Source organism: Protopterus annectens, chromosome 6.part0 (genome assembly GCF_019279795.1).
Source record: "Protopterus annectens isolate FY-2018-M chromosome 6.part0, PAN1.0, whole genome shotgun sequence".
Taxonomy (NCBI): domain Eukaryota; kingdom Metazoa; phylum Chordata; order Ceratodontiformes; family Protopteridae; genus Protopterus; species Protopterus annectens.
This window is the reverse complement of record NC_056737.1, coordinates 934566077-934583484: the sequence shown is the minus strand read 5'-3', so window position 1 is coordinate 934583484 and position 17408 is coordinate 934566077. Positions and strand designations below refer to the sequence as shown.

The 17408-nt window shown below is 44.0% G+C and overlaps 1 protein-coding gene across 1 annotated transcript in view; it reads left to right on the top strand.

Annotated features, from left to right (window-relative positions):
* ASB2 (ankyrin repeat and SOCS box containing 2) overlaps positions 1–17408 on the top strand; it is a 473190-nt gene that overhangs the window by 234030 nt on the left and 221752 nt on the right. The window contains exon 4 of the mRNA XM_044074580.1: positions 16651–16817. Coding sequence (XP_043930515.1) covers positions 16651–16817 — 167 coding nt within the window. The remainder of the gene's footprint in view (positions 1–16650; positions 16818–17408) is intronic.

The window sequence follows — 17408 nt, the reverse complement described above, 5'->3', positions numbered from 1 at the left end:
CAAGACCTGAAAACTCTTCTACCTATAATTCCTTGCCTCAGAAAAGATTTTCTTTGGTGGGCAACAGCATGCTCCCTCAACAAGGGACTGCCTTTGTCCCCACCCCCCAACCCTGCCCAGACCCTCACTACAGACACATCAGACTATGCTTGGGGTGCACACCTGGATGGCAAGTGCATACAGGGCCAATGGAGCCCACAGCAAATCCCTCTGCACATCAGTCAAAAAGAGATGATGGCTGTGCAGCATGCCTTGATAGCTTTTAAGCCTTTTCTGTCTCCATAGGTTTATAGGTTCATAGGTTGGTACTAGGCTATCGGTCCTAGGGCCTATACAAGCCTAGCCATAACAATTCCCTGGCTATTTCTTCCCACACTATTTACTTCCCTGGACCCCTGTCCAGGGGATCTCCTGATCAAAACAGACAACACTACTGTGATGTGGTACATCAAACAGCAGGAAAGGACTCACTCCTACCCTCTATGCAGGCTGACCATGACCCTTTGGCACACAGCCTCTGCCATGCAACTACATCTGTTAGCACAATTCCTACTAGGCTCTCTCACCTCCCTGGCAGACCAATTAAGCAGGAATCTTCTGGACCCACACGAGTGGCAATTCAACAGAAGTACCTTCACCCTAATAACTCAGAAATGGGGAACCGCAAAGGTCTTCCTCTTTGCCTCCCACACCAATCATCAGCTCAGCAAATCCTGCACCAGGGATCCCCCCCCCCCCCGAAGGTCGACCTCTTTGCCTCCCACACCAACCATCAGCTCAGCAAATTCTGCACCAGGGAGCATCACTGCATGGCATGGAAAGTGGATGCCCTGTCCTTTCCCTGGGTCAATCTATTGGTCTATGCCTTTCCTTCCCTACCTCTCATCCCCAGGGTACTGCTCAAAATAAGGGAGGAAAAACCAAGGACCATTCTTATAGCTCCAGACTGGCCCCGACAACACTGGTACCCCTTGCTGCGCAGTCTGTCCTTGCTGCCTCCATGGCATCTTCTTCAGATTCCAAACCTTCTGACCCAGAGAGAAGGGGAATTCATGCATCTCCAGTTGTAGACACTCAGTTTGGCAGCTTGGCTTATTCCCTAACCCCAAACCAATCTGCCAACCTCAGTAAAAATGTTCTCGATGTTATCCATGAGGCCAGATGCCCTAGCACCAGAAAGTCTTATACTGATAAATGGAAAAGGTTCTGCACCTGGATCCAGGCTAAGGGAGCCAATATGGCACATCCCTCCCTCCCTCTCATCCTGGATTACTTAGCTGACCTACTACACAGTGGCCTCTCTTTCTCCTCTATAAAAATTCATGCCTCTGCTATTTCTGTTCATTTTCACACTGAGCAGCCCTTTTTCTCACACCCTTTGATCAAACAGTTCCTAAGAGGGGCTAGCAACTTGAGGCCACCCAAAAGAGCACCAACATCACCTTGGGACCTTAACTTTGTATTGGAAAACTCACTCTGCCCCCTTTCAAACCAGCTTCTTCTGCAGAGCTAAAATTTCTCTCATGGAAGACAGCATTCCTTCTGGCCATCACTTCAGCCAGAAGAGTCTCTGAGCTGCAAGCACCCATGGCTGTGAAACCCTTCATCTTCCATGCAGACAGGGTATCCCTCAGAACTAACCCAGCCTTCGTGCCCAAGGTGGTGTCCGGTGTGGCTCTCAACCAATCCATTCATTTGCCCACCTTTTTTCCTAATCCCCAGCACAAGGGGGAAATAATTCTTCACTCTCTAAATGTGCACAAACAGCTCAGATTCTATCTAAACAGAACTAAATTCTTCAGAATGTCTTGCATACTACTCATTCCATCTGCCAGACTGCATATGAGGAAACATCAATGGTACCTGAAGAGCCTTTGGTGTCAACACTCTCAAGACCTGAAAACTCTTCTACCTATAATTCCTTGCCTCAGAAAAGATCAATTGCTGGTTAGCTTTACTTCAGGGGCAGAAGGCAAAGCCATCTCCAGACAAACCATTTCCAAATGGATAGCACACTGCATCCATTTCTGCTACAAACAGCATGGAAGCCTCCCCCCAAGGGGACACACTCCACCAGAGCAGCCTCCACCTCTGCAGCTTTCCTCAGAAGAGTCCCCACCAGGGACATCCTGGAGGCTGACACCTGGACATCTGTTCACACTTTTACCAAGCATTACCACCTGCCTCTCTTCTCCAAATCCAGGGCAGGGTTTGCCTCTGCAGTCTTGCAGGGCATCCTAGCCAGACCCTAGTTTCCTTGACTGCCTCGACCCATTTCCTCAGCTTTGGGAATCAACCAAAATGTGATGACTGCAACAGTGAAATGCGAAGAACAAAGTACAGTTGTGTACACTTACTATAAATGTAGATGTTCGAGTGTATTCACTGTTGCAGTCATGGTTTCCCTCCCTCCATCCCCCTTTTTTCTTTCTCCTTTTATTACCATTCTTCCTTATTGTTCTCCTTTCCTTACAAGGGACATATTGGTATTTATTTTCCAGTGGTGGGGTTCTTCCACCAGAGCCTGGCCTCCTTCTTGGGGGCTTCTGACAGGTTAGGGCAAAAAAACTGATGTAATGGCATTGGCTGCCTTACTTTATACTACTGACGACCTGACGTCAGTTCTCAAGTGACAGCAACCGACACAGAAATATTAAGTCTCTGGTATTTGGGCTGGCTGAGGGCTACCCTGGCAGGGATAACCCAAATGCGATGACTGCAACAGTGAATACACTTGAACATGTACATTTATGGTAAGTGTACACAACATTTCTTTTTTCATGATGCTGGCTTCCAGAGGAGAAGCTGGTTCAATGTTCTGAAACACTTTCTGTAAACGCAGTGAATATATTGGTCTTTGATTTTCATTTAACGAGTGGTTTTAAAAACAGCTGTGAGATGTCGTACACCTGTGATAGAGTTACCAAAGGACTGCCAAAAATCCATTCCTCCAAATAATGCAGCAAACTAACTCAAGCAGCCCTAGGCAGAAAAGTAATAGTTGTTATTTTTTGCAAGTAAGCCAAATGCTTTTGTTTCTTTTGCAGAAGATTATGTTCTTGTGAGGTAAAGTCATATTTTTTTATAGATGCAACCGCTGTTACCACCTATATTCATGACGGAGTGTTACAAATGCACAACAATAACATTTTGCAGTAAAAGTCTTAAAAACAACAAGAATTATGGTACCACTTTAACTTTATCAAGTGTTGTCTCACAACCTTTTCACATTTTATGCTTTTTATAAATGTAGCATTACTGCTCTGGTAATTCTTTAAACGTTACACCCAAAACTTGTACAAACCCTCAAGCATTTATTCTGACCATTCTTTGAACAGGACTATCACTTGTCAGATACATGCCAAAATAATAATTTTTATACCATTGAGGGATCACTTCATTTTATGTAATTATCCTCATGGATATAGGTTCATAGCTTCATAGGTAGGTACTAGGCTATCTGCCCAAATACATTTATCAGCCTAGCTGGAATGTGTTGGCTTTCGCTGCCCCCTTAGATTAGTTCCCTGTGCCTCTGTCCAGCAGAGCCATTGAAGTGATCCCTGGGGTAAACTTTCTGTTTCCCATCCACTTGTCAAGGTTTCTCTTGAAGAGGGTTAGCGAGGAGCTCTGCCTAATATAGATTGGAATCTTGTTCCAGAGCATGGGAAGTCTCTGGGACAGGGATCTATCCCTCCAGCACGTCCTATTTATTGCTGTGGTGAGGTTTAGATCCCTAGAGTGTGTGGCTCGAGAGGGTATGGTTTTCTTTAGGTGGAGCATGTCCAACAGTTTTGGGTGGACATGGCCTTGTATGTCAGGCAGAGATCACCTCTGAGTAGGCAGTATGCAACCGAGTACAGCTGGAGTTTCTTCAGTCGAGCTGCATAGGGCATCTGCTTGAGTCCAGTGATCCTCTTGGTGAGGTACTTCTGTGGTCTTTCCAGTTATTGCAGTTGTCTTGTAAGGCACATCCCAAATGGGATGTTGTACTCTATGATGGGTCTGATGAGTGATGCGTAGAGGGGCCCAATGACCTCTGTCGATCTGGATGCAAACCCTTTTGTGATTAGGTGGGCCACATAGAAGGATTTTCTAGCCACTTTGGTGATGTGATTATCAAAGTAGAGGTTACTATCTACTTGAGTCCCCAGATCCCTTATTATGTCTTCCGTATTTAGGGGACTACCACCTATGTGGTAGTTTGTGGGTACTTTGTTTTTTTCCAAAGGGGATGACTATGCACTTTTTGGCATTTAGCTTGAGGCCATGGTTTTGACACCAGGTATCTGTCTCAATTAGACCCTTTTGGAGGATGTCTGTCAGCCGGAGTGTCAATTATAGCCCCTAGTTTGCAGTCGTCTGCAAACTTGGTCAGCCATAGTCCTCCTTTGCTTGCCTGTACCTCTGAGAAATATATGCCGAACAGGAGGAGTCCTAAGACTGAGCTACTTGTAACCAGTTTAGAGTCAGACCTAGCTCCCACAACTCTTACCATGTGGGCTCTGTCCATGAGCCAGTTAGCAACCCATTTCGTGACGTAGGGGTTTATATTCAGGCTTGTGAGCTTGTCTATAATACCTGAATGGGGAATGGTGTTGAAGGCCTTTGCGAGGTCTAGGTAGGCTGTGTGGACCACCTTTCCCTCGTCTATAGACTTGGTAACTGTCTCAAAGAAGTCCACCAGGTTTAGGAGGCATGATCTGCCATTAATAAAGCCGAACTGGGTAGGGTCCAGTATTTGGAGGTTCCCAATGCCTTTGTTAATGAGATCCATGATGATGCGCTCCATAGCTTTGCAGACAAAGCTAGTCAGGCTTATAGGGCAATAGTTTCCGGGGTCTGTTGTGGCTCCAACTTTGTGGACTGGAATAACCGTTGCTGTGTGCCACTCTGTGGGCACGTAGCCTGTGGAGAGGCTGAGTTTAAACAGTGTGTTTAGGTGAGGGGTTAGTTCATCTTTGAGCTCATGTAGGACACAGCCTGGGGCACCATCCGGTCCCATTGATGCTGTGTTTTTGGCTTTGGAAAGGGCTGTTTTAACCTGAGTGTCTGTGATTTCAGGGGCACTACATTATTCTGGTATAGTTATGGGCCCTTTTGGGGGTGAGAGTGGGGTGAAGTTTGCACTGAACCTGTCTGCCAGGATGTTGGCTATATCTGTCGGTTCAGTGTATTTTGTGCCATTCTGCACTAACTCTGAGCATATCTGAGAACTGACACTTAGATTCTTGACATAGCTAAAGAATTCCTTGTGGTTATCTTTGGAGTCTATGGCAATTTTTCTTTCGAAGCTAGCCTTGGATGATTTTATGAAGGAACGTAGTATCTGATATTGTTAATCCTAGTTCATTCCTTATGCATGGGTATTGGTTCCGAGCTCGGGACCGAGCCGGCCATTTTCCAAGCTCACATCAGCTTCAAACTCTCGAGCTAAACTCTTACCCACAATCCCCCTCTCCCTGTTACCCCAGATTTCATTAGCCGCATTGCCATCCGGTCGTGTCAAGCTACTTCTCTTGAGCTAAGTACAGTCAATTGTTGTTTAATTGCTTTACAAATTACTTTTCTGTCAGAAAAGTTGATATTTTATTGTCTTTTACCCTATCGCATCTAGCGTTCATAAATTCCTCAGGTTTTTTTGTCTATTACTTACTACTTTTACCGCAAGGTATTTTCTGTTTACCATTGTTGGTAATCTTTTTACCTTTTCTCTTTCATACCTTCGGGTACTCTCTTGTACCATTGTTGGTACTTTTCTATTAATTAATATGGCAGATAAAAAAGGTAGTCCGGGGTTTAAGTGGTGTTCTGATTGTGGACACAAACTGCCTATTTCTGATGCACACTCTTTGTGTGTTTGTTTGGGAGCTTCCCATTTATCTGTTGAACCACCCTGTACTATTTGTGAGAAATTTTCTAATAGAACTTTGTTAGAAAGGAAAAACAAGCTGATACTGAAGGGACTTCTAAAATCTCCCTTTTCAGAGGCTATTTCTGAGTCAGAGGTCTCAACCCCTCCTAAAGCCCATAAGAAAATAGATGTTTCTACTAAGGCTAAATCCTTGCCTTCGTCCCCGGCTGGGGACTCTCACCAACCAAAACCTAAAAAGGCTAAATTTTCAGCTCCAGAGCTCTCTCAGTCAGCCCCAGTGTTTTCAGTGCCTAGACCTTCGGCACCAAGGCCTTCAGCTCCATTAGTGATTTTGGCTGCGTCCTCTCCTGCAGCATTCTACATATCGGCACCGAGAGGCTCCTCAGTTCAGACCATTACAACTGTATCGGCATCGACTGTTCAGTTGGTGCAAACCTTGACCTCATCGGCTCAGAGGTCTTCCTCAGAACCGAGGCCTTTATTGTTGACTCCAGTTTTGTCAGTTCCAACTTCGGCACCGACTCCCACCACTTCAAGCACCGACAACCACTTCTGTACCGATCCCTGTGTCAGTGCAGACAATGACCTCAGCACCGATGACTTCTTCGGTGCAGACAACAGTAGTCCAGTCTTTCTCTGCACCATTTTCCTCGGTGTGGTCAGATGAGATGGGCACCGAGTCTGCCTCTTTTGTGGACAGGCCTGTTTCTCCCTCAGTCTCTGTGAGGTCCACTAGAAGCCTTTCCGAACATGATGTGTTGCATCTTGTGGACCAGGCATTCTTGGCCAGAGGTATTCCACCCCTCAGGAACTATCCTTCCTTGGGAGGTGATCACCCATCTCCAAACACACCTTCTTATTCTCCTCCTTCATTGCCTTTGAAGTCCATGGATATAGCACAGTCTTCCACTTCTGCAGTTCCCTTTATGGATCTCACTAAGGAACCACAGTTGCCTTCGTGGCAGGAAAGTTTTGCTACAACCCAGGATGTCAGCTGTGACACGCATAGCTTGCTGCTCCACAGCCATCCAGGGACTCCGGGTTGGCAGGCTGAGCCACTTAGGGGAGGAGTGCCCCCTGTCCTAGACATACATTTCTCTCCAGGTGGACCAGCCTTCCAACTGATGGAGAAGGCTTTCGTTGCTGCTGGCAATACCGGACTGTCTATACCTCACCCTTGTCTGGTACACTGATTTCACAAGTTGCATCTAGTGGACACTGGGTGCAAGGGCCGCAAGACATATTCCCCCAGGAATCCCCCTTTCCATTGTCTTCCCCAGCTTCCCCCGCTGAGGAGGTCCACCGGAAAAGTTTGTGTAAGAGGAAGCACATGGACTCCACAGAGGAGTCCTTCACCGAAGACGCAGATTTTGATGAGGGGGGAAGGATCCCCTCAGTCACCCTCTGAGGTATCCTTTGGTGATATCCTCAAAATCCTGAAACAGAGAGGTGACTGGAACTCCTCTAATCTGACCCCTGAGGAATCTGTGTTCCTGCAGGCCTTTCGCACCCAGCCCCCTACCTCCTGGGTTACTCCACCTGCCAATGAACTTGTCAGGTTTATCGTGCAACGTGCTTGGAAGGCCCTTGATACCATCTAAGCTATTCCCCGGAGGCCAGATAAGATATTGTCCCCTCCTGCTTCGGATCCCCATTGGTCCAAAGGTCTTCCTGTGGATGCTTTGGTGGTGGTGGCCGCAACAAAAAAGGATCTGGAAGAAGAAGAAAGCCAGACTACCCATCCACCTAACAGAGAGTCCCGGGCCCTGGACAGGATAGGGAAGCACACCTTTGCTTCAGCGACCTTTGCTATCAGGTCCCTGAATTATATGGCACATTTTACCAGGCTTCAAAGGGATCTGTTTTCTGAGCTCTCTGAAACCTTGGCTGGTGCCGTATCTGATGAGGTCCGTGACAAAGTGGCCTCTCAGCTGGCCACCATTGAGTCTATATCTAACTCGTCTATGCAACTGATATCTCACGCATCAGAAGGAGCAGCTAGAGTGGTGGGTTCAGCTGCGGTCTTGAGACAACATGCCTGGATGCGCTTGTGCAACTTTGCGGAACCTTTTAAGTCTTCTTTTCTTAATGCCCCCATTGAGCCATCCTCATTGTTTGGGCCCAAAGTTAAAAGCACACTGGCCAGATGTGAACAGGACGGTAAAACCCTTTCTGCCATAGGTGTCCATTATTCTTCCCCTCAACGTGCTTTCTGCTGAAACCAAAAGAGTGGGAAGATATGGTTCAAGAAATCTCATGGTCCTTTCCGTGACACACAGGCCAAGTTCTCCCCCAGAGGCAGTGGGGGAAACCCACAGGGAAAACACTCCTTTCAGGGCAGAGGGGGACCATGTAACCAGGGTTCCAGGCATTCTTTGCCTTGGTCAATCCTACCAGCGCTCCTGAAGAGCGGCCCAACTCCTTTCCACTGGAGGTGGTTGGGGGATGTTTCTCCTTGTACCCTTCTACCTGGTTAACCATCACCACCGATTCTTGGGTACAAAGGATCATAACCAGAGGTTATCATATCCCCTTCGATCTTTGTCCCATCCCTTCAAAAAATCTTCCCTACGTTCCACCCAGTCAAAGGGAAGAAGCAGCACTAGAGATAGAAAAGCTGCTAAGAAAATGAGTCATCCTAATAGTCCCTCTAGACCAGATAGGATCCTGATTCTATTCAAGACTATTTTTGGTGCCAAAGAAAACCAGGAACTGGAGACCAATTTTGGATCTCAGTGTATTGAACAAGTTTGTGAGAGTACAAAAATTCCAGATGGTCACAATACAGTCTATCCTCATGCTTTTGGAAAAGGATGATTGGATGTGCTCTATAGATCTTCAAGATGCGTACTACCTCATAAAGGTGGACAGGCCATCGAGAAGAGTTTTGCACTTCCGTGCAGGAGCCAGTCACTACCAGTTCAGAATACTGCCCATCGGACTCTCTACAGCCCCCAAGAGTGTACACAAAGTGCATGGCAGTTGTCATAGCTCATTTGCGGCTTCAAGGATTCCAGGTGTTTCCATACCTAGATGAATGGCTCATTTCCGCCTCCACCAGACATCTACTGGAAAAAGCCCTGGCATACTCTCTCCTCGCTGCTCAAAGGCAAGGCATAACCATAAACTGGCAGAAATCCAATCTCACCCCATCTCAGTTGACAGAATTCATAGGGGTTATCTTGGACACAAAAAACTGCAGAGCTGCTATTCTAGAGCACAGAAATTTAAGGATAAAGCAACAACTAATTCCAATCCCTTCAAAGGAAAAATCCACGGCTCACTCAGTTCTACAGCTGTTGGGTTCCATGGCAGCCTCCATCACCATTGTTCCCCTGGCCAGGTTTCACATGAGGCTTCTACAATGGCTACTGCTCACTCAATGGTATCCTTTTCAGCATCCTCTTTCAGTCATGATTCGAGTAACCCACAGGTGCAAACAGGATTTAAATTGGTGGATGACACACAATCTCTCACAATGGTCTTGACCCTTCTCCCCCCAGCAACCCAAGGTCACAGTGACCACGGACACCTCCCTGATGGGGTGGGGGGGCTATGTCAGGAACAGACAGTCCAAGGCACTTGGTCCCAACTGGAGGCCCATCTGCATATAAATGTTCTAGAGCTGAGGGTGATGCTTCTGGTGTTACAAGCATTCCATGCCCTGCTGCTGTCTGGGACAATTGCGATGCAATCAGACAACATGGCGGTGGTCTGGTACATCAACAAGCAAGGTGGAACCGAATCTTACCCCCTTTGTTGAGAGGCCATGATGATATGGCAATGGGCGATGGCTACCAGCTGTTTTCTTCTAGCAACGCACATTCCCGGGAGTTCCAACATGATAGCAGACAGACTCAGCAGGTGCATTCTTCAACCTCACAAGTGGTCCCTGAATCCCTTGATAGCGGCGGAGATCTTCCACCACTGGGGCCGTCCTTGCTGCGATCTCTTTGCATCCCTGACCAACTACAAATGCAGCAACTACTTTGCCCTGATTCCTCCTCCGGGACAGTCACCCAGGGATGCTCTAGTCCACGATTGGCCCTCGGGTCTTCTCTATGCATTTCCACTCTTTCCCCTCATTCCCCAGTTTCTGAAGAAAGCCCGGTGGTTGAAGAGCAAGGTGATCCTCATAGCACCATATTGGCCCCAACAGATTTGGTTCCCCTTCCTTTGGCCTCACCTACTAGATCGACCATGGATTCTCCATCCAACCCCGGAGTTTATCTCACACCCACAGAACCTGATTCATCCCAACCTGAACATCCTAAAGCTAACGGCTTGGCTACTCCAATTCCCTTGATTGCCAGGCAGAATGATCTTTCTTTACCAGTACGTGATATTCTCATTGCTTCTCATAAGTCTTCCACTAGAATTATTTATCTGAGCAAGTGGAAAAGATTTACCTGTTGGCTGAAAGATAAACAAGTAGACCCCTTTTCAGCACCAGTGTCGATAATACTGGACTATCTGGCCGACCTCTTTCAATCGGGGTCTATTGACCTCTACCATTAGAGTTAATTTGGCTGCAATTTCTAATTTTCAAGAGGGTGTCCAAGATTCTTCTCTTATGTCCCATAAATTGTGCAAGACCTTCATAAAAGTGTGAATCATCTGAAGCCACCTTTTAGAGAACCTATTCAACCATGGGATTTATCATTAGTTCTACAAGCTCTAACAATGGCACCTTTAGAACCAGCGTCTTCTTGCTACCTCAAGTATTTGTCATGGAAAACCTTGTTTTTGGTCGCTATTACTTCTGCCAGACGTATTTCTGAACTTCAAGCTTTATGTATCAAGAGTCCATACTTGATTTTTCATAGAGCTAGAGTGTCTCTGAGAACTAATCCATCATTTCTGCCTAAAGTGATCTCTGAAATGTCCATTAATCAAGCCATTGAATTGCCAGTTTTCTTTCCCAATCATTCAAACAGAAGAGAGTATTACCTACATACCCTAGATATACACAGGCAAATCCATTTTTACTTAAACAGGACTAAACCCTTTCGTAAATCTGACTAGTTATTTTTGGCCTTTTCTGGACCTAGATTAGGATCTGCTGTTGCTAAGGTCACATTAGCTAGATGGTTGAAGGACTGTGTGACCATTATTTACAGACAACGTGATATCTCGTTGTCTACTACCATGAAAGTTCATTCAACAAGGTTGGTGGCAACTTCTGCTGCCTTCCATGCCAGAGCTTCTTTACATGACATCTGTGCAGCTGCAACTTGGGCTACACCTAATACCTTCATTAATCATTACAAATTGGATTTGGCCTCCAGGGGGAAGAGCATCTTTTGGTTCTATGGTGCTCAGGAATGTCCTTCCATGAGAGCCTCCCAGGAATAGAGGTAGCTGGGGACTCTGTCCCATGTGTAAGGAATGAACAAGGATTAACAATATCAGATAAAGAAGTTATGTCTTACCATAACGTTCCATCTGTATTGCTGATCCTCGTTCAGTCATTACGACCCACCCTCCTTCCCCCTCCTTTGGTTTCTAGTGGATCTCACCATCCAGTTCTCTTAGGTTATTTGACCAGAGGTAGCCTCTACCTTCTTTAACTTGCAAACTCAATCTGAGGTAACAGAGAGAGGGGGAATGTGGGTAAGAATTTAGCTTGAGAGTTTGAAGCTGACGTGAGCTTGGAAAATGGCCGGCTTGGTACTGAGCTCGGAACCAATACCTATGCGTAATGACTGAACGAGGATCAACAATACAGATGGAATGTTATGGTAAGACATAACTTCTTTTTCTTGCTGATACTGATCAGGGATGTCTTCCCTTCTTGGGATTTTACTCTGTTCTCTACTAGTTTCCTCCTCCTGTTGTATAGCTTGTTTATGGCAGGGGTCCACCAGACTGGTTTCCTTTTCTTGGAGGAGTGAGTCTTGGTTTTGCTTGGGATAGCATGATCCATGCATCCTTGTAGGTGCCCGTAGAGTGCATTAGTAAAGGATTTTGCAGCTTGGATAACGTTATCATTTAGCATGGGGGCTTTGAAACTTCACACCTCAGTCTTAAATAACGTGAAGTTTGCTTTTGAAAAGTTTTTCATGGTGGTTTCTTTGACCGGGGGTGGTGGCAGAATGTGGATATCCAGAGTGATTAGTTTATGGTCAGCACTAACCAGTGAGGGGTTGACCTCCGGTGTGGAACACCAGTCGCCCATGGTGGTGATGACCAGGTCCAATATGTTATCACCTCTGGTGGGGGTGTTGACAAGTTGGGCATTTGAGTTTATAAATTCTAGGAAATGTTGGCAAGGGAGTTTGTACTTGAGTAGTTCTCCCAGTTAATGTTTGGGTAATTGAAAATCACCCAATATCAGGGTGTTTGGTAGGACCTTTATGTTTCCCAGTGTTTCCAGGAATGTGGAATGGGGGTCCTGGGATATGGTGGGTGATCTGTAGCAAGCTACAATTTGAATAGCAGTTTTGCCCATTGTTAGTTGCACGTGGATGATCTCTGAAGCATCTTGCTGTGCCACTAACCTGGAGGTGTGGGTATCCTTGATGAATATGGATACGCCCTCACCTTTTGTATTTCGGTCCGAGTTTTGTGGCTGAAATGTATGGTATGAGTTGTAGCCTGGTAGTGCTGGGCTGCTCTCTGGATCCTTAAACAAGGTTTCTGCTACTGCACATATATCGATTTTTTCCATACTGAGGAGTGCCTCGAGTGCATGCATTTTGTGGTTTAGACTTCTGGCATTGAGTAGCATTATCCTCAGTTTTTTGTTACTTGTGCTATTTATGGTGGTGGGTTTGTATTTGGAGAATTGCATAAAAATGGCACTATGGGGGTGGCAAGAGCCTTGGCCAGTATTCAAAAGCCTAAGGGTGACAGGTGCAAGCCATCTCTAGCGAAGCAGAGTGGCATGTTGAGCATGTCATCCCAGGCTGACAGACACTGGATCCTCTTTGAATGACACCAGAAGCTTAGACAATTGCTGAAATTGATATTTTTTTCTCTATACTGTGGTATCATTCTTGTTGAGGGCAGGATGCTACTCAGGGTCAGGGTCATACCGGCCTGGGCTACGTGATCAGAGATCTCCTCCATGTCTCTTTTCATGTAGTCCGGGGAGGTACGGCTCTGGTCATTCACACCAACATGGACAATGACAGAGTTGTATTTGTACTTCTTCTGGAGTGACTTGAGTGCTTGTGTTATGTGGCGGATCCTGGCACCCAACAGACAGCTAACAGTAACCTTCTCCTTGTTTAGCCTAGTGAGTGGGACGTCAGTGTGCCTGACTATAGCATCACCTATTACTAATGTGTTGGGTATGTTATTTTGCTTTAAGGGCTGTGATTGTGTGGCACACTGGTTTTGTGAAGTATGTGTTTCATGGTTTGTGTTGGGGTGGAGGTTGCTTGGATGTCTGCTTTGGAGGTCTCTGTTGCTTTTGCAGATTTTTATTTAGAGTCTCTGAGTATGTTTTTGTGTATTTATTTGTGTTTTTTGCCGGTGCTGGTTTCATAGGTCTATGTGAGACTGGTGGTGTGATGCAAGTAATTCCCTTCTCCTCTTGACTGCCTGGTCCAGTCTTGGGTTGAGAGAGCTTAGCCTCCAGTTTGGCTGTATAATTGCATCTCTCACATGTATTAGTGTTTGGTGGTAGGAGGAGAGGGTTGTGTGTGTACATGAGGCAATTGTAACATTGCCTCAAAATTCCCAGATTCACCAGATGGACCGGAGAGCACACCTGAAACTGCCCTTTGGACATGCCTGGATAGGTAAAGTGAACTGCTTTACTGATTGGCTGGTAAGGTCAAATAGAGAGCCTTGTCCTTCTCTACAGTATAGGGGGGTCTAGTGCTAAGGTTTATTAGTGCTTGCTATGAGTTTTGAGCAAGTACCAGGATGAGAAGTGAATGGTTTGAGTGCTTAAGCTGAAAATTTGTCTAGTTCCAAGGGAAAAAATTAAAGAGTAGACTTTGTGGAGCCAGGAATAGTTATACCCTAAATAACCGGCGCTACCCAGCATGCAAAACCACGCAAATGTGGGTTTTATAGCAGGGAAATGAAAGAAAAATTAGCCCAAAATGGCCAATAAGCTACGAATTTCTGGGCTGAAACCACTCCTACAGGGACAGATAGGATGCTCAAAGCTCCATCTCTCACAGTGAACAGAGAAACTTCCTTCTATCCAAGTAAGGTATGGGCAAACACAGAAATTTGTAACACAGCCCTGAATTCAGCACTCATCTGAAAACTGGACTATACTAGCTTAGAAAGGGGAGAAAACAAGTATTTTTTTTGTTTTTTTCAGAAAATAAAGCAGATACAATCAAGAAAAACACTTTAAATGCACATAAATGGATATCACACTTGAGTGTGTAGCCTACAACAGTTAAGCAGGTAATTTAAACACAAAAACGTTTGTTAAAATGCAGGCAGTAAAATAAGTACAATATGTAGCTGAAACAAGCTTTTTAAATCACAGAAACTCTAGCAAACTGGTGTTTTAGGCGGAATTAGCTAAAGGCAGCAAGAAAATGCAGAAAAATGATACTTAATCACTCCAAAGTCTCTCTTTTGTCATTCTGCTGTTGTAGAACTCTACAGGGCACCAGGCAGGAGCTTGCTGAGCTGTATACAAGCGCAAAACCCTCGCAAATGCGGGTTTTATAGCAGGGAAATGAAAGAGATAGAAATTAGCCCAAAATGGCCAATAGACTATTAATTTCTGGGCTGAAACCACTCCTCCAGGGACAGATAGGCTGCAGAAAGCTCTCTCTCTCTCAGTGAACAGACAAACTTCCTTCTATCCGAGTAAGGTACGGGCAGACACAGAAACTTGTAACACAGCCCTGAATTCAGCACTAACCTGAAAACTGGACTATACTAGCTTAGAAAGGTGGGAAAACAAGTTTTTTTTCAGAAAATAAAGCAGATACAATCAAAAAACACTTTAAATTCACAGAAATGGCTATCACACTTGTGTGTGTAGCCTACAACAGTTAAACAGGTAATTTAAACACAAAAACTACTTTGTTAAAGTGCAGGCAGTAAAATAGGCGCAATATGTAGCTGAAACAAGCTTTTTAATTCACAGAAACTCTAGAAAATCTATGTTTTAGGCGGAATTAGCTAAGGGCAGCAAGAAAATGCAGAAAAATTATTTTAACCACTCCAAAGTCTCTCTTTTGTTTCTCTGCTGCTGTAGAACTCTGCAGGGCACCAGTCAGGAGCTTGCTGAGCTGTATACAAGCTCAAAAACCTCGCAAATGCGGGTTTTATAGCAGGGAGATGAAAGAGATAGAAATTAGCCCAAAATGGCCAATAAACTACTAATGTCTGGGCTGAAACCACTCCTCCAGGGACAGATAGGCTGCTCGAAGCTCCCTCTCTCACAGTGAACAGCGAAGCATCCTTCTATCCAAGTAAGGTATGGGCAAACACAGAAACTTGTAACGCAGCCCTGAATTCAGCACTAACCTGAAAACTGGACTATACTAGCTTAGAAAGGCGGGAAAACAAGTATTTTGGGGGGGGGTTTGTTTTTTTCAGAAAATAAAGCAGATACAATAAAAAAAAACTTTAAATGCACAGAAATGGCTGTCACACTTGAGTGTGTAGCCTACAGCAATTTAATAGGTAATTTAAACACAAAAACAACTTTGTTAAAGTGCAGGCAGTAAAATAAGTACAACATGTAGCTGAAACAAGCTTTTTAAAATCACAGAAACTCTAGAAAATCAGTGTTTTAGGTGGAATTAGCCAAAGGCAGTAAGAAAATGCAGAAAAATGATACTTAATCACTGCAAAGTCTTTCTTTTGTCTCTCTGCTGCTGTAGAACTCTGCAGGGCACCAGGCAGGAGCTTGCTGAGCTGTATGTAAGCCTATATCTAGTTTTTGAATTTGTTATGCTTCTTTATAAAATGATTGTATTAAACTTTGGAGCCAAATTATTGCAAAAGTGATTGTACTTGTAAACCAACATAAAATATAGAGACTGGAGATTCTTGGCTGTATCAGCTTTTGCTTAAATTCTAGCCACTAATCTGTACTTATATTTGTCAATGACCACTTCTTTGTATTTAATGAATGCATGTCTATTTATCACGTGTATAAAACATGTAGGAATTAAATAAAAACCAAGTGCCTTTTTGTTTACTGCAGCAGAAATTACACATTTGCATATGTATAAGGGAATAATTCTGACATAATATATTAATGCAAGTGGTTTTCAATTCAATTTAATTTAGCTAGCTTTAACTAAAAGGGTGATTCTACACCTTCACATTAGCCTTCCCTACTGGAAAGAAGAAGATGAAATTTGTGTGAATTACTTTTGTAACATACTAGTTGAGGTGAAAAGAATCATATTCAGTTCACTAATATCTCTATTATTATGTCAAAACGAGCAGGGACAAAGATATCAGTATCAGTAACTGCATGCACGTGTTAGCTTGAGTATTTCTTATGACAATGAAAATCCAACATCAAAAAAGCCAGTACACAGATATCTGAAACAAAAATGTTGGTTTGCTATCCCAAATGAAAACTGGAGAATATATTTTTGCTACTTACTTAATTTGTATATATGGAAGATAATAATTGTAATTGTATAAAACAAATATCATTTTAATTGCATGATAGCAGATAGTGTTATTGTACAGTAAACAAACACACAAACAATAAGCACCTTATCTGATAAGTTTGCTTTGGAGCTAAATGCATATGGAAACTAGACTGAAACAGATATGTTATAGAAATATAATATTGTTTGTAATTAACATTTTTCTCCTTCCTGCAGAGTATTAGATCCTGCTGTCACAGCAATAGAGAATGAAGATGAAGAGGCACTTAGAGACATGATTAAACAAGGGAAGAACCTTGCTGTTGCAAATAAAGACGGATGGCTACCCTTGCACGAAGCAGCATACTATGGGAAAGCAGGATGCCTCCAGCTGCTGCTAAAATGTTAGTAGACACTAATTACTAAAATTGTGCATTTAACATTTAGTAGACAATAATTGCAAAAACGATGCATTTTACAGACACTAATTACTAAAACTGCATTTAGTAGACACTAATGACTGAAACCATGCATTTATTTCTTAGTTTAAAAATGTATTTTTCATATAGATATTTTTGCAGTACATTTTCTCCTTTCATTCTCTTTGTCAGTTCCATATAGGAAGGTAAGCAAATTATTAGATTTATAGTTGTGTGTAGCCCAGCTGTGTGACACAATAATTATAGAATAGCACTCCTCTTTCAGCCAATCAAACAGCTAAAAAAGGCAAATGGTAAAACTGTAATACTACTGGAAAGGAGATGATTATCAGTACCTAAAACAGATTTAAGTTTCCACCAATGTGCAGTCTGAGTAAAGCTTGAGACTTCCCTACCTCTCAATCTCTTAGTGGAAGAATTCTGGACAATGCCAAAAATAATGGGGGTGGGGGGTGGCAAAAGTCTAAAATCAGGGACATATTTTAAATATTGTTCTTATCAACTTAAAAAAGTTTATAGAATAACGAGATTTATATCAGCAGGCATTTTCTGAAG